Consider the following 23,570-nt stretch of genomic DNA (forward strand, 5'->3'; position numbering starts at 1 on the left):
AGGATCGGGGGCCATCTATTTGATTGTGTATCTGTTTGGTAAAAAAAAAATTTTTTTTCAATATAATATGTTCAAGATAAAATAAACAGATGAAACTAAAGCAAAACCACTAAATAATAAAAAAGAAATATTTGGAAATCTTGAATGGCTGGATTTATCAGAATAACAGACTTTTTTAAACAAAATGTCAACAGTAGTTAAGAAGTAAGAGGTTTGTAAAGATTATGATAAGCTTTTTATGATTAGGGTGTCGTTGATGGCTTTATAATTACTTTTATGATGTTAAATTTTAAGTAATTTTATTAGATATTTATCTTCTTTGCCATTTGAAATTTAATTCGAAGCAGCTATAATTTGTACTTACCCTTTTAGATTTCACTTAAAATACACAGGGTACATGGAGATTATCTGGCTCTGATGCCACAGAAAAAGATAAATGTTAGCAAAATAGTTCTTTAAATTATATTTATGTTTTTAGGTTGTCAGGGTAGGAGTTCCCTTTCAATTTCCCTAGGAAATACATCTAATTTCCAACTTGCATTCAACTTGGAAGAAAGCAGAATGTTCAAATGTTTATTTTCCTCACTCTATGTTGGAACTAAGATCCAGTTTTCATAGTGACTTATAATCAACATTTGTGATTATTTCCTCTACAAAACCAGGATCTATGTCTAGTGTCATTTATGCTTTGACATTGTTTTCTTCACCCCTTGGCTACCTACCACTTCCTACACAAGCTTCAATACAAAATGCTGTGAATTGTTTGCAGGTAAATTTCAAACACTCACGTGTGACTATATGAAAGGCTTCAAGTGAGATTTCTCCACATCATTTATATTCTGGCAGCAGCCATCGAAACATTTCAGGTTGTCACAATACCAAAATGCAGGTCCCCTGTCAGAATATATTTCAAGCCTGGAAAATTTTCATTTCAAGCAGCCTGCAGAAATGCAATTAAGTAAACACCCCTGGATAATCATAATACTAAAACATACCCATGTCAGGGCCATGTTAATACCAGTGACAAATTGAGATTATCAGCAAACAGACAAGACATTTGTTTGTGAGGACCTGGGTAAAAATGTCAAGGGAATTTGAAGTTTGACTGCAGGAGATAATGTCAGAGAGTTGCCAAGGTGGTAATTACACATAATTTAATATGCAATAGGGTTCAGATCCCCATAATGAAGAAAGACACCAGATTGATGCTTTCAGAAAATCTGGAAAACATTTTTTTTGTGTGTGTGTTTCCAGTTTTGCCAATATACTGTATCTCTGGGAATCAAAGTACTAGAGCTAAATGATAATACAACAGCTTTGCTTTCATAAGCAGACCATTACGGTTGTTGCCGTAAGGTTCTACTATGTTCTACTTACTTGTAAAACTTGATTGAAAATGATTTAGGGAATAAACTTGTAAGCAACAGACACCTATGGTGATTACACAGTATTATCCAGAGTTGTATATATCTGTAGCTGCAGCTATATGGTATACCAGGTTTAAAAGAATTAGTTTGACTGTATTCTTTAAAAGCAAGACCAATACCCATAAACGGTAAACGTTCACACTGTGCGAAATATGCTTTTTGTACTCTTTTCATTGTGTAAATGAGCACATCTAAACCATTGCATTATGAATAAAAAGTATCATTGTATTTACCAGTATTTTTATTTTAATCCTTCTCAATATTTTTCCCCTACACTGCCCATCTTGAAAATAAAATATGAAGGGCAATTTTTGTTATCAGCACAAATTAAGTATATTTTATTAACAATTTTGTTTGCTAGTTTGAATTTTTTATGCTGTAAGGTAATAGCTTCAAATGTAACTTCTCGCAGCCATTAAGTGGCTCACCCACTCTCATTCTGTACTGTTTGCCAGCCAGTTACCAAGTTCACTAATGCTAACCAATTGCTTAGCAATTCAGACAAAAAGCGGGTACATCTTGTGCTCATTCTGAGCACCTTTTCTCCTTTAAGTCTACACCAATGTTTAAAAGCTTTACCAATGTTCAACCTCATGGCTTCTTTTTTTGGCTTGGATCTGAGAAATGTAATATCAACTCTCCGATGCCTAACTTACATTGGTATGGCGTACAGATAGTGGACCCGATCAGCCACCTCCTTACCCTGAACGTGTTGAGTTCATGTCAATGATATGGTCCCATCTGAACAAAATGGGTTTATTTCACAGCCTTCCCTGAAACAGATGTTTACTGATATATTTAATGTCACACTTCACTCTAAGATTTTCAAGCATAGCATGGTGTTGTGTTTCTTGAGGTGTTTGGCGTGGTCCCAAACACCCATGAGATCATCAGCAATCTTCTTTCATGTTGAGATTTTATCGTTCCCTTCTTCTTAGACCTTCATCACTGCAGCTACTTGCTGTAGGTCTGGTAGCCAATTCCAGCTATGAGCAGATCTGCTGTATTAACGCTGACTTTGTCCAACAACTCTGTAGTCTTGCCAGAGGCTGCAACACACCAATAGCATAAGACTCCTTCATCAAAAAATTAAAAAGTAGTCCAAGTGTTCTAAAGCTTCATTTGGTGATGTGTAGCCATGAGTAGTCATATTGTTATTCTTCTGTGGGGGAAGCTTCTGAAGATGTGCTTAAATCCTCTTAATACCAAATAGACATTTCTGTTGCTGCAGCAAATGGTTACTATTTCAGTATCTTCTACTGCATACAGGAACATAGCACTAGCCTAAAACAGATCCTCTGTGCAACAGTCAGGGCATGATCTTCTATGGGGTCCTGAATTGTTGGCTCCAGCAGTTTGTATGCATACAGCACCTACCATCTCCAGAAAACTGTAATGCTGATGCGGGTAGTATTGGGGGAAAATTCTGATTGATTGTAAAGAAAGACACGTGTGTTTGGAGCTACTTAATATTCTGGTTTTATGGACAGCATCTTCACTTTCTCATCAGCCATTTATCTAGTCCCCTGAACTCAGAAATAGTATATTGAAGGTATTTTGTTGAAACTTAGAACCACATCCATCTTTGAAAACACAGTTAAACAGTACCACTGTCTAGATAGAAAAGACAGAAAAGTTGATAAAGGTAAAAGCTACCCTAATAATGTTAATAATGAAAGGATTTGACTTTCTTTCTTTTTTTTTTTTTTTTTAACAGTGTCCTGTCTGGCAATAAGAATAATTGTCTTCATGTTAAAAAAGTGCCCAACAGATTTTACTTTCACAAGTGGAGCAGTACGGCTATCGCCATAGTGTTCTTGTCAGGGTCCTGGTCTGATTGTTCCTGTTTTCCTTAGTTATCCATTTGTTGTCCTCTGCTGCCCTCTTGTGTCCTCCCTTGCTCTGTTTCTCTGTCCTGCCAAGCACCTGTTGCCAATTTCCTCGTCAGCTCTCTCTCTGTCTCTGTCCCCTTTAAAAGCCCTCCCTGTTCAGTTCCTGTTTGCTGGATCCTCGTCAAACATCCTGTCTAACTTCTGTCTGTGTACCTCGTCTCTCCCTGGCTCCTAGTTTGGATTTACCACTGATGTCTCCTTGGTTCAGGTTCATTTGCTGTTTTCTTTTGGACTCTGATTCCTGCTCCTGGATCTGTGAACTTTAATAAAACCACTTTAATTCACCTCTGCCTACTGGTCTCTGCGTTTGGGTCCTCCATACAAACACCGATTCCTGACAGTTCTGCTTGATTTATGCATGTAAATTGCTTTATTATAATTATGCAGGGAGTTTTACAGATTATATGGACACTGCAATATAAGTGAAACAGGAAAGGAAAAACAGAAAAAAAAGCAGAAAAGATGAAACAAAGAGGAGATAAAAGGGAGATAACAATAAAAAATGTTCAGTCTGTTTCATCACCTGCAAAGAGAAGTAAAAAGAACAGCACAACCAATGGACATGGTACAAGACATACAATGAAGTAACACCTAGATACTATCGCGGAAGTATAAGTAGTATTATTTAATCTGACATGTATTCTGTGTTACCTAAACATAAGCAGTGTTGGGCACGTTACTTTGAAAAAGTAATTAGTTATAGTTACTAGTTACTTCTCCCAAAAAGTAACTGAGTTACTAACTGAGTTACTCCACAATAAAAGTAACTAGTTACTAGTAAAAGTAACTATTGCGTTACTTTTGCGTTTCTCACCCCCGTAACCCTCCCCACCCAGCCCCCACCTTCTCGCTGTGTGTTTCCAAAGCCAGCTGAATAGAGCGGACGACAAAGACAAGAACCTGCAGAGAGTTTAGCATTTATTGCAAGTCAATGTAAATGACATCAGGGGGGAACGCCATGTGAAGTTTTTTAACAGGGCGTTCAGATCTGGTGAAATTAATGACTGGGGATGTCTAATTCTGAAATCCTGTGTGTTTGGGTTGTTATAGATACTGCAACATCTATCTATCTATCTATCTATCTATCTATCTATCTATCTATCTATCTATCTAGATGTATACTCTGTGTGTGACATAAAATATGGATTTCCATCCCTGCCACAAAGGCCATCAAATAATGTTTAAAATAAAAAATACAGTAGGTTGAAAAGTCAGAGTATCCATCCATCCATCCATGCATGCATTCATCCATCCATTCATCCATCCATCCATCCATCCATCCATCCATCCATCCATCCATCCAAGCATCCAGATTTCTCCCTTTCTCCATATAGGCTATCATTTCTGACTGTTATCAGGTTAATCATTTGATCGTTCACGCTCTCCATAGTTCTCCTGTGGCGCGAGCACAGGGCGACTGTTGCGCGCCTTTAGCGAGCATGCGCGTTTCCTGTCGCTTGCGCTGTGACTCTTGTCGCCTGCGCTGTGCGGAGATGCAGAGGAAACCGTATCTGATGAGGAAACGCAGCTCGACGTAACACCGGTATTTCCATCAGGAAAAAGCTGTTTTGCTGCTGGATTCATCCTCACTCTCCATCTCTCTGTGTGTGCTGTACGTTAACACCCGCCAGCAGAAACACCCACCTACCCAACTGACAGACGGAATCTCACCATACATCAGCCATTCTCATCCTCCCCTCTCTCATGACAAGGCGCGCACCTCTGGATGACCTAAAAAATAATCTCTAATATCTGTTAAACAAAAGTAGCACAAACAATATTTTTTTCTGCACAAATCTGCACTAACGTTGCACTAACCATTCAGTCTATTTGCAGAGTTTTTTGACGTGGGTGGGGTGTCAGCTTCACGCAGCAGCGCACGAGTCCTATCATGAAAAAAGGTTCATAGTGCGACCTGAGTAACGCGCAGTAACGGGGTGTCTGCAATGGTAACTGCATTATAGTTACAGTCAAAGTAATTAGTTAGATTACTCGTTACTAAAACAAGGTAACGGCGTTAGTAACGCCGTTACTTTCAACGCCGTTAGTCCCATCACTGAACATAAGAAGGATTTAACTTTCTAACAATATGTATATGAATAGTTTTTAATGTGGGCTGATACAATAATACTAAAACACAAAGATAAAGTAAGTTATCATAGTAACTGATGTTTTACTGCTTTTGTAAAACCCAGTAGAGTTTTAATTGACCTAGCATATCCAGAAGATCCCAACTTATTTCATTATCTCGGTTTCGTTAAATAGGCCTTGGAATAAACGGTTCAGAGTAATAACTGAGTAGTTGCAAACTTTGTAACTTTGGCATACGGTATGTTATTGTGTATGTACGTATAGTTTGTTTCCTGTCTTTCTGTAATAAACTCCTGTACTAAATTCCCATTAATAATTTGATTTTTGTTATTTATCAATCTTTATTATTTCTCAAAATATAACAAAAATTTTAGAAAATTACTGATGATTTTGGATTTTAGATTATATGTCGGGAAGAGATTGGGAAGGATTTAATTAAAAAATATTGTATGTCTTTTAAGTCAAGTATCTGTAGTAACATCCTATGATTGACCATCCTATGAAACTTGACCATGACCTGGTTGACTGAGAATCTTCACAGATATTATTATTATGGTGATATTTATGGTAAGCAACAGTAAATTCAATTAGGAAAAACTCACAAGGTAAGAAAAAGACAATTAGAAGAATTTTATTGATACAAACACTTTAGTCTTTGGTGCTCAGACCTCGGCATGAAACATTAGCGCTGAGTTTTGCTTTGATATGCAAAATCAGGAGTATGAAAACAAGGATGTTTCCCCCTCCAGGCCTGAAACTGGTGGTGGTGCGGAGATAGATGAAGTAGGATAAGTCCGTAGACTGCTGGTTGGCGAGACGGTGTTCTTGAGCTTAATTGGTGAGATCCAGTTGACTGCGTGAGCTGATACTAGTGCTTCACTCGGGGACGTGGGAAGATGGAAGTCTAGCTTGGATAAACACAGGTCGCATGAACCTGTCCATGCTGAAGTGACAGTGGAGAGGAAAAAATACACCTTTGGGAAGAAACCTCTGGCAGAACCAGGCTCAACATGGCGGTCTTCTGCTGGGCCTGTTGAGATGAGACAGGAAACGCAGTAAGTGTCCGGGACAAATTACACTCCGATAGGGACGAAGTAGAAGAAGCAGCATGGAAAAGTTAGAATGGGCTTTAGCTATGATGGTGGAGAAGGGGATGGAGGTAGGTTGAATCTGAATCGAATTCAGACATAGCGCAACCACTGCAGGTGCTTTGGGTAGCAGACGGATGCTAAGAGATGGATGCTGATTGGGCTTTGTAGAGGTGTGGTTCAAAGCTGATTAGCCTGTGTCGGAGGCGTTTAAGGACATTCAGGGTAATCAGGTTCTTCTATTGAACTTAGGCTTCATATTAACCTATGTGAATTATTCTGATGTTGGTGTCACTGGAACTTACAGGAAAAGTTTTCATGGCAAAGAGCAAAGCTCACTTAAATTTTTGGATGTCGCAAACATCACAGAAGGAAAGTTTGAGTCAGTGGAATGAGAAGACATGATTTAAACTTTGCAATATGTATAGCAGCTTTTTTTACATTTATGGAAATAAAGAGAATATCATGATACAAGAATATTACAAAAAGAATCTCAATTCAACAGACTGATTGTAAAACTCATTCTTCTTCTTTTACTCGGAAAACAAAAGTTCCAGTTTTTTCCAATCTTTTTCAGACATTTTCATTATCTTTCTGAATAGGCAACTAAACATACTTTTATCAATTTGGAAATAATACCAAAAAAAAAATACATCTAAAACAACTTCCTATAAAGTTTATATGTTTACATGATTGTCTGAGAATTAAAAGATTAGTTGTTTTTTTCCTAGCAACCAACCTGTTCTGTCATATAGATAGACTTTTGCCTTTGCAGACTTGCCTTTTTCCATTGGGTGCAAAAGTCGCAAAGAGCAATTTATCTTCAAGAATATTCATTTTATTTCAGAAATAATTATTCTCAATCCTGCAACTTAACAGAAAAGTTCAATTGAATCTGATTACATTTTTTACCTCCTACCTCAGCCAGTAGGTGTTTAATTCAGGCATAAAAAATTATTTTCACTACTTTAGGGAGAACTTAGTTTAATATTTTATGAGTGAAAATAAAAGGAAGGTCACTTCTACACTGTAATTTCTTTAGAAAATGCTGCTATGGTGCGGTAGCAGCTTTTAGACATTTCTGTGTATGAGAAATGTTAAAAGCACAAAAGCTGAATAAAGGAATGGAAGATTGAAAACATAAGAACAGAAGGAAGGACACTAGAAAATAGTCACAGGGAAAGATGGAACAAAAGCGTTTATACAGATCAAACGGTAATAAAGTCTTAAAATATAGGTATATATCCCTGATTATTCAAACCCTGTACCTACAAACAGATATCATTAAAGTTCTATACTTTTCCAGAATGCATAGAACATCAAATGTTTACCTGACTTTTTACTAACCTAAAATGTAGCTGCAGCTTATTCTCAGTATGTCTTAAACACATCAAAATCCTAAGTTAGAAAGAATCTGTTCTCTTATCAGATGTCAACATAATAGATTATGTTAATCGCCCGATAAGGAACTTTATGACCCTTTTATCCCTAAGTTTAGAAGGTAGAAGGGGTTTCATACTGTTATACAGACTTGTCATACTGTTTCAGTATGACAAGTCCTGAGAGATCTGAATGCCAGCATTATGGAGAATTCATTCAATAAAAGTACAAAGATGTGGCTCCTTGAAGCCTCTAGATTAGAGACACTTCTGGACACACTTCTGTCTGCCGACAGAGGTCACTTCTCTCTTATGCTCGAGCTAAAAAAGAATCTGAAGGCTTTAGAAAATGTCTAGAAGAGACGCTTTTGACAAATATATAAATAACAAATATTTATCACAGTGACAGCTCTGACTGGCCAGGGTCTGGGTAGTCAGTTGGTGACATTTCTAGTTTAGGTTGATCTTTTTAGTATTTTCCTTTTAAATGCCTAATTTAGAAAACTGGTTTTAATAAGTCAAAGGAACGTAACCAACTGCAACCAGATTTTCAACTACAGATAGTACTTCAAATAATAGTTATATACATTTATGATCTGGTGTTAAAATGTTAGAATCCCACATTATTCATTGCAAATAGCTGACTGTTTGAGGAAAAAAAATATTTATTATGATTGAAACAAGGATTAACTTTATACCAAGTGATATACTGAAGCAGGTCAGCTAAAGTGACCCACAGTACAAAAATGTTTTGGATATTTCCCAGAATGTAAAGGTTGGTTTAGTCTGCAGCCTTCTTTAGCTTTTTGTCAAAGACTTAAGTCAATCACATCCCAGTTGAATTAAACTATAAACCAAAAGATGCTTTTACTGCATTTAAATGTGGTTCCTTTGGGATACTTTTCAAAGATAACTTATTTTTATAAGACACAACACAACAGAAAGAATGATTATTTACATCATAAATATACATATTTACCCCTGAAGACTTAAAAATCTTTTTTTTTCTTTCATGAATGTCTTGTATGGTCTGTCTTGTTTACTGCTTAATCTAAAACACTTTCACCTGTCATTCCTGGACTCCATTCATAGACTTCCAGATAAAAAAAACCAGCAGACTCAGAGACAGAGTCCCCTGAGGGTTCCGGTTATTTTGTTTCCATCATGCCTCATTCACAGCATCAAGAACTGAAAAAGAGGTGATGAAACGTCAAAGGATAGAAATACATCTGCTTTGATGTTAAACAGCTGACAGACTAAAGCCACTCGATGTCAGTGAGATCCACCTGTTGATACCAATAGCTGGAGGCGAAAAACTTGAAGAGAAATTCTTCTATACATTCAAAACCTTTTTTACAAGACTTGTGCAGTGACAACACTAAGACATTGTAATCTTATGAGCATTTTAGGTTTTACAAAAAAAAAAAAAAAAAAGCAAAAAATGAATCCAAAAGTCTCCCAATGAAATATTATGAATCCTGAACTTTTACAGCTGCCTAACATCGACGATGCTTCCCTGATTAGATCCTTGCAGGTTTCAAGCATTATAGCTCTGACTCTGCTGGCTTACTGCTTCTCTCTGTTAGTGGCATTGATTGTGTACTCAAGTTTACCAAGTTTGCCAAGTGTTAATCAGGCACTGATTAGAAGGAGTAGAAGAAAAAGAGCTTGGATTGCAATTGATTCTCCCCAGATAAGGATGGAGATTAGTCACTGAAAGGGGATTGCCTGGTGCTTTAATAATTAACATATGTTATTGCTATCCCAGAGGAAAGAATTTAAAGTTAGAGAAAGAGGCCCTGAAACCTTGACACTCGTTTGCTTAATTTATTATCTTTGCAAAGATTTCAAGACTGTTTAGAGGATTGTTTAAGAGAGAAGTTGTCTAGATGTATAGATACGGAACAATCTGATGTATAACCCCTGTCCTGCATACCTTTTATGAAGAGTTAAGGTTTTGTCGTAGCCAGAGGAAAACAAAGCTGACCGGTGTTTAGAGTCATAATAAATGCCCTTGAAAAATATTGACTTTGGGTGGAATTAGTTCAATGTTATGGGAGTTTAATCTTGGCTCCCCTATTAGAAAGATAAAGTGGTGCTATTTGCAAGAAATCGGCTCTTGTCAATGGGCATGGACGTTAAGGACAAACAAGGTTGCAGGTATTTCTTTCCCTATTTTTAACACTTTTGTTCTGTAGGATTCAAATAAAGATGGAAATAAGTATTGCTCTCATTAAATATTTCAGCATTATCCCATAAAATTCAAGTAAGGCTGTTGACATTAAATGGGGATTTAATTATGTCATGTTAAATCCGCATACCTAAGGTGCCTTTTTGTCATACACCATATATATATATATATATATATATGTATATATATATATATATATATATATATATGTATATATATATATATATATATATATGTATATATATATATATATATATATATATATATATATATATATATATATGTATATATATATATATATATATATATATATATATATATATATATATATATATATATATATATATATATATATATATATATATATCCATGCAGTTAGATTTGTGTTATTGATAAAATAAATCCAATGCAAATAAACTTACCTTGCCTTGATTTACATTTTTTTTTTGCTCTCATTAAATATTTCAGCATTATCCCATAAAATTCAAGTAAGGCTGTTGACATTAAATGGGGATTTAATTATGTCATGTTAAATCCGCATACCTAAGGTGCCTTTTTCTCATACACCATATATCTATATATATATATATCTATATATATATCTATATATATATATATATATATATATATATATATATATCTATATATATATATATATATATATATATATATATATATATATATATATATATCCACGCACTTAGATTTGTGTTATTGATAAAATAAATCCAATGCAACTAAACTTACCTCGCCTTGATTTACATTTTTGGCAGAAATCGACAAACCAATAAAAACTAAATTGAAAAATGTTCTCGTATGCCCCAGGCAATAAGGTATAGCATGCCAAATGCACAGTTTTTTCTTAGATTAAAACTGGCATTTTTCTCTTATTTCCCGTCATCAGAAGTCAGTGCCATCTAAAGTCATATAATACTGACTTTATGCTCGCTAACACTTATTTTACAATATCTCTCTAAGAAGTTGTTTTACTGTATCATCTGTCCTTCAAAGTGTTTCTAACTTATGCCTCCCTTGAGTCATTCTTGACTCATCTGTCTTTGGACTGTTTATTTTTTCCCCTGCACCCATATCATCCTTCCTTCCCTCTCTCCTCCTAATCTCGTCTCTCCTCTGTTCTTCTCCCCAATGTACATCTCTTATCCTTCCTTCTATCCCTGCCTTATAAATAATTGATAGCCCGTCTTTCCTTAGCCTTGTGTAGCTAAAGGGCGAGTGAAGTCCTGAGGACAACATCGATGCTAAGCCACAAGTGTAGTCATTTCTTGTCTATATCCAGCAGTTTTGCAGGAGTCACTCTTAACTAATGACCAGCTTAGATTTAAAGTGAGAAAGTTTATTCCTGTTTGAAAAGAGTAGGCTAGAACCTGAGAACTTCTAGCTTCATTAAGACTTCTAAAACTTACTAGTTCTTCTTTTAGATTTTACCTTTCAAGGGATAAAAAATCTAGTCATCTGTCACTATTTAACCCTATCTTCTGCCTCTTCTTTTCTCAGTGCAACTACGGTACTAGCCATATTTCAATCCAAATGTGATGTGAATTTTTAACAAACTTTCAAAAATTGTTGAAAAAAATGAAAGTTTTAACAAGATATGTTTCCATCCATTGAAGTGAATTAATGAGGCCATGCAAAGCGTAATATCGTTATATTACGTCACGTTACCCTTGACTGAACTAAACAGGAAGTAGAGTTAGAGGTTTCAATAGACCAGAACCTATTCACAAAAGGTCCCTGAGAAATACCCTTAACCTTGGAATGCTCGCTGTGCACTACAGAGTGTGACAGAAAACTGCTCCCTCAGCAATTGGTCAAATTACAAATTTCCCCATGGTAGGATGGTAAAAGAATATTTTTTTTACTCTGTCCAAATTTGTACTCTATGGTTCTCTTTTTTTCTCTGTTGTCTAGTCATGTTCCTTCACCTTTTTTCCACTCTTATTGCTACTCTGAGTTACTGATCTTACATACTCAAAATCCTCCCTATCCATAAAGCTGTTTCAATAACGTCATGGCTCCACTTGGATCCCTCTCATTCGTTGAAGCTCATGTACTCTGTCTTGCTAAGGCTGTCCATTCCCTTTCTTTAAGGCAAACTTCCAACTCTATAGATTTTCCTCCACCTGTTCCCTTCTCCCACCAGAGATCAGAGTGTCATCTGCAAACACCATTGTCCATTGAAAATCCTGTCTAACCTCATCTGTCAACCTGTCCATCACAACAGAAAACAAGACAGGACTCAGAGCCAAACCTTGATGCAGTCTCACTTCAACCTTAAACTCCTCTGTCACATCTACAGCACACTTCACCACTGTCTTGCCTCTCCCATTCATTTCCTACTCTTCCCTAAAGGAATATCTACATTATCAGATTGACTCACACAAAACTACTAATTCTCTACAGACATCTTGCCATATGCTTTCACAAGATCTATAAAATCACATTGTAGCTATGCTGACCTCCACTGTGGGACACTAAATGCCTTTTCTAACTGCATGTCATCAGGATTGACTATCTTTCAATTCTTCATCTTTTTTAATGACTTCCTTACCTCATTCTTACATATCCCTGCTACTTCCTCATCCACATTGTTCAATCCTTCTGCTTTACGTTCTTTGTAATTTTCTCAACTTTTTAATGACTCCCCATGCCTGTTCTTTGGGTTCAATTTGCATGTTTACTGTCCACAGTCTTTGTTCGGGTTTTTTTCTTTTGAGTATTCAGTTTTACTTTGCTTGATGTTTTCTAGTTTTATTGGTTAAATTTCTATTTTGTTGTGTTTTTGGATATATTTGAGTTCTTATGCATTTATTTGTTGCCCTCTGTTCCCCTTTTGTGCTGGTCTCCTTTTCCCTAGCTCCTCTCTGGATTCCTCTCTTCACACCTGCTCCCAATCTGCTTGTTAGTCCTCTCTTTGTTCAGTCTACCATAAATACTCTCCTTGTGCAGTTCCTCAGTGCTGGTTCCTCGTCTTACTTCGTCTTACCTCATCTTACCCTGGCTCCTCATGATTGTTTTCCCCTGATCTCTCCATGGGTCTAGTTTATTTTACATTTTTCATGTTGGATTTTTGGATTCCTGCCTCAGTTGTTTGTGAACATTCAATCAAACCTTCAAGAAACTCACCTCTGCCTCCCTGCCTCTGCATTTGGGTCCTCTAACCTCAACCAAACCCTGACAGTTTACTAAGCCAAAATAAGGCTTTGTTTGGTTTACTCTATAAAGATTGGAACTCAAGGCTAATTCTGACATTTTTAATTGAAAAAGCTTCCTGGATGGAAAGCAAGATGTCTTCAAACTTGGAAAACAAAGTCCAGAGGATTGTTTTTTAACTTTTTTGGAAATTTGTAAGGAATTTCTTCAAGTTTTCCATCCCAATTATTAGACCTTTCAGTACCTTTCCATCTTCATCCTTAATCGCCTGATGAACATACTTCCAATGTCACTCTATGCCTTGCCAACCTGTACTTTATTTTTTCCCCCCTTAAAACTAAACATAGCAGCTAAAGGTATATTTCTCCACCTTAATTTTTTTCCAAGAATTTTGAAAACTCTTTTTTAAAAGAATTTAAAAAGCTATTGATAAATATAAGCCACTTTCTAAAAAGGAATAAGCAAGGATTTAGATAACAGAGAAAATATCAACACCTCCATAAATAGAAATTGATAAACGAAGGAACAGAATTAATTTATTCCACACAATCCAGTAAAATAGTTCATTACAAATTTCAAACGTATGGAAAATATATTATATAATTAATGATATATATGATTACATGGTATGAACAGTTCAGTGATTTATGTCTTAAAGGGGTATAAAGTAGTGAAACTCATTTAATCATATCCCTTCTTCTCTCCATAGCTCTAAACAACAATCTTCTGATTGAGTCCATAGTTTGCTAAAATGAATGTGTGACGGGGCAGCGCGGTCCCTCCCGCTGATACGCATGCACGCACACATACATACACAGAGAAATGCACGTGCGCACACACCCATTCACCTGCGAGTCCCTTCCCGTGTATGATAGTTACAGATCAATCGCTTTACTCACTTACATTTGCCTCTTGTGTGATGTGGCACGACCAAGGGTGCACACTTGGTGATGCTCATTAATCGGAACTCATACATTTACACTTAAACACATACACACGTTTGCACTTACCCTTGGAGCGTTGTTTGAGAGAAAGTGGGCGGGGCATTTTCAGGGTTTTTCTTTCCTGTTTGTTTTTCCTCATAAAGGAAGTCAGTGATTTCCGCTGGCCAATTTAATTGTATTTTTTTTAAGATAGTAACTTCAGAATGGAAACAGAAAATTATTATTATTTTTTTTTTTCTAGGAATAAATGTTTTTTATTTTTATTTATTTTTTTTCCCTTATTATTATTAAAACCAATACTCAATTGTTTGCTGATCTAATTGTAGGGCGGGGCTTAGGATTTATAAGGAGAGCTGCTGACCTTACTGAGTCAGTCTGGCCTGGTTACAGAGAAGGTAACATTGCTGTGCAGCACAAAAGGTATTTTTGTCTGAAATGATGTAAATACTACACTTGTTTCCATATTATTTGTTTTTTTTGCATTTTCCCCTGCCTCTCTGCTCTTATTTTTGGGAGGTGTGAAATAAATATGATAAACTGAAGACGTCGACATGCCCTCCATGATTTTTTTTCTCATGATTTTGGAGTCAAGTTGACCGTATCGAGGTCTAACACAGAGGCTGTTAGGAAGAACCCACGACAGAATGAAAATGCTAATTCACAAATAACAGAACAAACAAACTACAAAAGCACACATAGAAGAATTAAGTAATACTGCAGCCTCTTTCTTATTAAGTAAATAACTCAAGTGGTTTGAAACACAAATGAACACCTAAACCCAAGCCATCATTTATCATAATAATCATAATTTTTATTATTATCTTTTTGCAGTAGATATCTGTAGATTTAGATAATCAAGTGTAGATATTGAGTATGTTGCTTTCTTATTAGCTTTTTTTTTATCATAAGTTTTAACCTTTAGCAAAATTATGTATCTTAAATGAGGCCAAGACCATCAATAGCTGAAATGATAACATTCCATTAAATACTAACTATTTTATGCCACAAACACTCAAAAGAAATAAAAAAATATCTCTGGAGAATTTAGAAAAACAATAACTTGATTAAAAATTACTCTATTTGGATTGTTAGAATCCATTCCCAGCTGGATCATTCAGCAAGACAGATTACTTAGTCCTTATATAGTGGATCGCATGTGAATGCACCAGACCTAAAAACTGCAGGTATATATATATATATATATGCATACACATGTTGTATCTGAGGAAGAGGGAGGCCAACTCAAGACAGACTAATAGATTTAACAACTTCTTTAATACCTTTCATTCATAAGTATTCTTGTTTTTTTCCTTTTAATTTCTATAGTCACTGATTTATGTTAACTGAAAAGATAAAGCTGATTAAATCTGCATATAAGATGTATCTCTTTCCAATCAAATAAATGAATTAAATGAGCCAGCTGTGTGAAACAACTTTCTAGTCGTTTAATGATTTTTGTAGTAAATTGAGCAAAGTTTCCACCAGAAGGCTCAACATTATTAATGTCATAGAATGTTATGGAATTTAGTTTTCCAAGGTTCATAATGTCCATTTGATTGATCAAAACTTTCACAGCATTATTCAACGTGTCACAGCACAGTGTCAGTTTAAAAGTGCTTCATTTTTACACAGTTTCAGAAGACCATAGTGATATCTGTGCTCTATGATGGAAAGCAAAGCAGTTGCAATTATAGCGGTTTCATTAAACTCAAAGATGAGGGCATGTTATTGAGGGTTATGTTATTGTTGGTTTTTAATTTGTAGTAATTAATAGAATTAAGTCTGTTTGGGAAGTAGTTTGAAATGATATGAAATCTCCTGGAAAATATAATACAGGAGAGGAAACCTTTTCCTAAACCAAACACAAGAAGTTGTAGACACATGATTGCTAAACACTGTGATCTCACACGAGCAAATATATGCAAGTATTTTAATCATTCCTTATTTACATTCTTGTTCTCTTGCTCGCTGTCTGCTTTGCCGTTCCCTGCAGTGACTCGGTGTGTTATTTGGCACATTGTTTTTTATTTGGGGAATCCTGACATAACCATGACCCACTTATGAAAAAACATATTGCTTTCTGAACAGAAACTTCAGCTTTTTTTTACTGAGGATCTGCAGCTAAAAGGCTCGTGTTGTTCAGCGGCATGAGATCCTGTCAGATATAACGATGTATTTTGAAAGCATGAACCTGAATATGAGCTGTGGGGGAGCAGTTATTTATATTATAAAACAGCAAAAACTCTATTATTTTAAACTAGTAGAGGTCAGTTTTGTTGATGCTTGATGATATCACCTTTCAAATTTGCACAAGACCAAGCCTTTTGTGTGTATTTGGAACTTTTTTCCAAACCATTTATGCATGCTGCTAAATCTATCAATTTGAATGAGTGGGTTTTTGAAGAAATTGTCAGGCAGTTTCTGAATGTAATCAGGTTCACCCCGTGACGCTCCTTAAACCTACGATTTGTTTTTGACGACTTAAAAGCTTACAGAAAAATCTGGTTTTGTTAACTGTTATCTTGTTTGTTTAGTTTCACAGGGCCAATTTGTGGGTTTAAACAAAACCCACATTGAGGTGTATTTATTTGCTTTAATCAAACAGCCGCTAAACAACATCCCATAAAATCGAGTTTGGTCCCAGACTTCTAACCTTGATTTATTTGTTCTAACACAACATGAAAATTTGAAATTCTTTACCTGTTAGCATATTGTAGCCAACTGCTATTTTTCTCTCGGGTTACTGGATTAAGCTCAAAATATTAGAGTTAAAGCTCACAAATGTTCCATGTTTTGATGAGAAGCAGCAATGTAATCGGAATTTAACCTTTTTCCATAACAATAAAATGCCTTTATTGCATATTATTTGGCTAAATGCAACTTTATATATATAAATACTAATAGATCTAATACACTGTTTTGGTTAGTTTCTATTAGTTCCCCTTCTAGCAGATGGCACTGTACTTTTTGTCACCACTTTAGTCAAAACCACTTGCTGCCACAAAAAAAAGTCAAATGATAACATCTAATACAACTCAAGCAAATGCAATACAGATGTTTGTTAAGTTTTCTCTCTAAAGCAGCTCTTTCTATCTCACCTTGTTTCCCCCAGATTGATCACTACGCTCAGAGGGATTTGAAGAAGGGCCTGCAGCTTTTTGGGACTGAAGGCAATGTTGGTTTGACCAACGCCTGGATGATCGTACAAACTGATGTAAGATGTGAAATGTCTTTACTGAGTGCATGAGATTGTTGGGTGATAAAACACTTAAGTCATCCTGCATAAAATACTTGCAGACCATTCAATATTAAACTTGGCACCATTTAGCTACATAAACAAGAGACTTGCTGTCACAAGCTGAGATACTTGAAATTTTGTGTGCATTATTCATGTGACAACGGTTGTTTTTACTTCGTGACATTGTTTTAGTTTTGAGTAGTGACACACTGAAAAAACATTTTACAATGCATGTCCACATGGTGTGTATATTTATAGTATAATTTGACTAAACATCTAAAATCACACATCAGTGTTTAAATGCAAGTTTTTGAGTATAAAAAGGAGACTTTGATTAGTCATTTTAAAACTAATCCCACTGCTATTATCACGTCATTAACAATTCAGGTAAAAAAAGAAAATATTGATTTCTGCAACTACAAAAAAACTAGAAACTGTGTTTACATGGTTGCAAGGTGTTCACCACCTTAAACTAATGGAATAAACTGCAATAAAACACCTTTTAATATTGTTTTAATCCTCAGCCTTCATGAGTTCATGGCTGCAAACAGTTATAGTAATTGTGATTATTCTGAAGAAAAAAAAAAATTTGGCCATACTAATAAGAATTGCTTTGCATTTGCATGTTTTAGTTTCTGGGAAGATTGACAACAATTAAAAATTATATTTTATTGATAAAAATATGAATCAAGAGATTTTAAAAATAACACTGCATCATATGTCACTGTCACTAACCAACAGTAAATATGGGACAACAATGAATTAAAGAAACCAGACATTTCTCCATATCAATGAAAACATTTTGAACATGTGACAAGAAGGTCCTATATTAAAATTTCAAATGCATGTATGTTTGGGTCAAAAACAACACTGTGCATTGTCTAAAGGAGTCCATACCTATAGCTACAAATCTTGCCTTTGCTGTTTCAGTAGAAAATTTACAGATAATCTGGGATTTCATTTGTTAGGGTCACAGTGCCCTGATATAACTCAAAATCGATTGCAGAATTTGCTTAGAACAGAAAAATTAAAGCTTTCACTGGAAGGGGAGGGTATCAAGACATGTCTTTTGATCATAATTTGATAGTGCTCGAGAATTTTAGCTAGGTAGACTAACCAAATATTATCAAGTCAAGATAGGAGATGCTGATGGATCCATAATTACAAAGACTGCATCATTAAATTAAGTCAAACTGATTAACTTTTATATTCTTATACCTTTTTTTTTTCTTCCTCATATACTTGTTTGCTTCTTAACTATAATGAGAATGCCATTTTTTTCTTTGAAAAAGTCTAACAGGAGTGCACACTCTGAGAACCTCTGTACACATGTGAAAGTAGTTAGGCTTTTTGTGCTTTCATTATCTAAGAAGCCTGGTGAAAAGCAGGCAGGGAAAAATGACACAAACATTACAAAGCTAATCTCTGTTTCCAGCTCTAACTTTGATGTGCTTTTTCCATTGTGTTTTTTTTTTTTTATTCCTCTGCAATAACACACAATATGAGAAGCCTTGATTGGGAATTAAGGTGGATGCACCATGTAAAAGAAAAAACCCTCAGGGAGAATTCAAATGATAGATTGTGCACCTCAGGGCTCTTGGATACGTTGCTATGGTTTGTAGCTTTATTTCATTAACCAAGCTTCGGCTCTTTATTGTGTTCACACATGCAGTCAAGTCTCTGGTAGGTTTATTGTTTGTATTTTAGTTAGTGTATGCAGCGAATGTACAGACATACATTATGGTAGAGGAATCTATTGCTATGCAAATAAATGCAGGTCTGCATCGCTATGAGCGGATGATAACCTGCAGGGTTCTTCAGGATGAACAGAATTTACATGAACAAGCTATGGTTTGAAAGTGTAGATAACTGTCAGCATGTGCTTTTATCCTTGCAAGATCAGTGCAACTTTCTGCTGGAGAGGAAGACCATTAAAAGGCAGGTCTCATTCTGGTACTCCCTTCCTCCCAGACGTCTTTCATTCATGCTGAGTCACTGAATGAGTAATCAGACACATGTCCTCGGACCAAAGGACACCTTGAATAGCATTTTAAGCCACTCACAGGAAGTGTATTTACAGTTGAACTGATATTTACAAACACAGTATATCAAGTAGATGCATAACCTTTTTAATTTTTTGCTTGCACTCTGATATAAAACCTGACTTACCTTTTTCTGCTATAGGTTAATTAGGATTACCAAAGGTATTGCTTTGAAGCTGGCACTCTGAATTGGCTTAGAAGGAATCCTCTCAGACCGCAGTTTCCCAGCTTCCTTGTCTCCAACACCAGGTTTCGGTCCATTTGGATGAGTTGAAATTCTGCTCATCATCACAATTAGACATCCAGGACAGTAATGTTCTGATAAACAGCAAGACCTGCAGTCACCCTTGTATCCCTGATATTGGTATTGTGTAAGCAGGCTTCACTACACACCATTAGTGACAGAGCCAAGGCTTCCAGTAAAGCGGAGTGCGTGTGGCTGTTTTTACGAGTATTTAGGCCTATTAGAACAGAGACACCACTGCTATTTATATGCACTGCTCAACAGAAATATGACAGCTGTTTATATAAAGATTGTAACAATACCCAAAAGGGTTTTCATTGCAGCACTTTATGTACTGTAGCTCCTAACTCAATAGCAAATGTTGCAGTTAAGCATTTGAAGAGCGATTATTAAATAACATAAATCTCATTCAGATGGGCTTTTTATTGCAGCTGGTGTCTTTAACCACTGGAACTTAGTTTCAAAAGTTTGTGCAGCATGTCAAATGTCCAACTTAAGGGTGAAATGCACTAGATTGAGGATATATCAAAAAGTTAAAATCCATTATCAGAATTTTTAAGACTTGGCAAGCTAGTTCCACTTCTCTAACTGCAAGAGCTTAAAATACAGTATATTAAAAATAAAGACCCAGGGGAATACTCTTAAGCAGTTATCTTTTGTAACAGACAGAAAATGGATGAATGATAATATTTGAAGGAAGGCAACCTATTCTGTAAAACAGACAATAAAGAGGTGAGAAATGCAGCCAGATCAAACCCTAAGTGAGGCATCAAAACAGCAAAAGTGTCCTCCAAAAGGACTGAAGACAACCTTATATCAAGAAGACATAGCATTTGAAATTTTCAGGGGTAGCAAAGGTCCATCAACATCTGCAAATACGTTGCTAGTTTAAAAGCTTAACCAGTCTCTTACCTGATTTAAAAAATCCAAATGGAAACAGCTTTTCCAAAGCAAACCTTGCAGATCAGACATTTAACCTTCAGTCAGAGGAAGTTAAGAACTGTTAATGCCACAAATGCCCCTGGACTAGGTGGGATTGAGTGCTAGGTGCTATGAGATTGTGCTCGACAGCTGGCTACTGTAGGATCCTCAATGACACTTTTAATCTTTCACTATCACACACCATTGTACACCTGCTTCTTTTTAATCCTCAACCCTTATCCCAGTGCCAAAGCAGACAAACATCACTTCACTCAATGACTACAGCCTCTTACATCTGGAGTGCTCAAGTGTTTTGAAAGGCTGGTTCCAGGTCACCTTAAATCATCTCTGCCCCTCACTTGACCCTCACAAGTATTCATGCAATAAAGATACAGAGGATGCCAAAAACAAAGTCCTACACTTTGCGCTGACAAAAGAACTAAACACACTGTATGTGTTTCTCTGGTGTGAATAAGAAATGTAGAGATTTAAATGTGATTGGTTGGTGTTCTTTGAAGGAAATTTATTGAAAATCTTTTCATATGCGATATATATATATAATAAATCATTGATGATTCTTTGGATTTCGGTTTGGATGATGAATTCAAAATGGTTGATCATTTTGTTGTATGTTCAAATTTTTAAAAGTTAAGATACAAGTATATCATCTTTCTTCTATTTAACAGTACGGAGATTTTGCCCATGTAGAGGATGAACAGTCTAAATGGGTGTATAAGTTTAACTGTTTCAAAAAATTAACCATTCAAATCCTAATTTTAATCTGTTGGGCCAAAAAGTTTCTACCATCTGATTACAAAACGCGAAGATGAACTGTAATATTTTGTGACTGTGTAGAGCTGTCAGTTACTTTAAGCATGGAAGTTGGTAAACTAGCGACCCTATCGGCTAAAAGTTACACATTGTTGCCTTAAGTTATTTCAATATTTTTTATTATGCAACAGAAATTAGGTGTGTGATGTATAAAGGCTTTATGGACATATTTCCCCCTAATAAACTCAAATGTTGTGAATTAACCAGGAGTTTCCAACATCATGAAACCATCATCTGGGTCTTCCCCAAATTACATTTAGGCAAATAATACAAAGAGCTTCTGTCTTTAAAGTATAAAATTCTGTCTTTAAAGTATAAAAATCTCATTTAATCTTCTGCCATTTAGCAAATAATTATATGATTCTTCTGTAGGTTTTAAATAAATATCTGGGCTGTTGCCCTTGGTTTTTAAAGTTGGTTAAATCTAAATAACTTTATAAAGAGTCAGAATCCCAATATTTATTTTCAAGCTCAGCAGGGAACTTATGAATTTTAGCTCTGTTTTTTTGATAAATTGCTGAGCAATTCACCAAGTGGGTAAGCAAGTTCTAAATGAACACATCGTTGCAATTCTGTGCACGCTGTGCATTTGGGAATGGCTCTGACAGCAATACTCCTGGATCAGGGACACTTTATCATTTCACTGATGAAGTGCATTTTGTAGAAAGTCATGTCTTCTTATCAAAAATCTATAGTAATTACAAAGAGGAAGGATGTGGGAATAAGCAGGAGACAAGAAGGTTTTGAAAAATAATGCGGCAGCAGTAGGGGACTATGTCAGACGTGTTTTGCAAATAAATACATTAAAACAATTGTTTCATATTGTAGATAGGAGTTTAAAAATGTTGGAACCCACTCATTTTTCAGCTTGTTTGTTAAGATTCAGGAGGAATTTAGAGTAGTTATAATGATATCTCATACATCTTGATGCTGTTTATTCTGCAGTTTCGCTGCTGTGGAGTCACCAACCATACAGACTGGTTTGAGGTTTATAATGCCACTCGAGTGCCAGACTCTTGCTGCCTGGAGTACAGTGACAACTGTGGACTGGACAACCCAGGAACTTGGTGGACTGCTGTAAGTTGGGACAAAAAAATCTAAGTACTTATTTAAAATAAAATGCATTTTTTTTCTGTAACAGTATATAACGATTATAGTTTAGTTTTTTAGTTTTAACGATTATAGTTTTCTAATCTTAACCACATATGCCTCAGAGATATTCCCAGAAGGTCTATGTGCTTTTTTTCATCTGGGTCTTTATATACAAATTAACAGTAAGATAATGCAGTTTGAATTTTGAAATTAATTATGTTTAGGAATTGAGGTCACTGCTTAGTGGAGCAGCGGGTAGCACTGCTGCCTTACAGCAAGAAGATTCTTTCTGCATGGAATTTGCATGTTCTCCCTGGGCATGCATTAGTTCTCTCTGGGTACTCTGGCTTCCTCCCACAGTCCAAAAACATGACTCTCGGGTTAATTGGCTTCTCTAAATTCTTCTCAAGTGTGAGTGCGTGTGTTTGAATGGTTGTTTGTCCTGTTTGTCTTGCCCTGCGATGGACTGACGACCTGTCCAGGGTATACCCTGCCTCTCGCCCTGTAGACAGCTGGAGATGGGCACCAGCAGCTCTCGCGGTCCCCCTTGGGATAAGTATGACAGAAAATGGATGGATGGACTGTATAGGTATTGCTTTGGTAGAAATTTAATAAAGTTTAAACCAACTTTCGAGAGTTAGAAGAAATAAAATCCTCAAAGCTGGACAAAATATGCTTCGTGCTGTTTTTCGGCCACATATAGTTTATTAAGTTGGGAGTATCGACTCCACAAAGTTAGATTCCAGAGCAGTTTTTCAAAGTTTCATCACACACCTATTGAAAACCATGTGAGAGGTTTAAACACAGCACAACTGTCTCACAGCAATCTCATTGGTGTGTTGAAGTTGGTGTAACTAAACAACAGGCAGCAGTTCTTCCTGGTACTACATGCCACCCAATATTTGCAGGTTCACAGGACCAGACGATAATTTCATCCCTTACCAAAAAGGATTTTAAAATGTGTCTTCTACTTCTACATATTGAGCTTGGTCCATTCCACATGAGACCCCCTAGAGTTA

General features: G+C 35.9%; 1 protein-coding gene across 1 annotated transcript in view; it reads left to right on the plus strand.

The window, feature by feature from the left end:
* The first annotated feature begins 6,548 nt into the window (after positions 1–6,548).
* Positions 6,549–23,570, plus strand: part of LOC119780981 (tetraspanin-4-like) — a 44,027-nt gene continuing 27,005 nt past the window's right edge. Inside the window, exons 1-3 of the mRNA XM_038281266.1 lie at positions 6,549–6,569; positions 17,296–17,397; positions 22,405–22,536. Coding sequence (XP_038137194.1) covers positions 6,549–6,569; positions 17,296–17,397; positions 22,405–22,536 — 255 coding nt within the window. The remainder of the gene's footprint in view (positions 6,570–17,295; positions 17,398–22,404; positions 22,537–23,570) is intronic.

This window comes from Cyprinodon tularosa, unplaced genomic scaffold, assembly GCF_016077235.1.
Source record: "Cyprinodon tularosa strain WSP-4 unplaced genomic scaffold, ASM1607723v1 ctg1031, whole genome shotgun sequence".
NCBI lineage: Eukaryota > Metazoa > Chordata > Actinopteri > Cyprinodontiformes > Cyprinodontidae > Cyprinodon > Cyprinodon tularosa.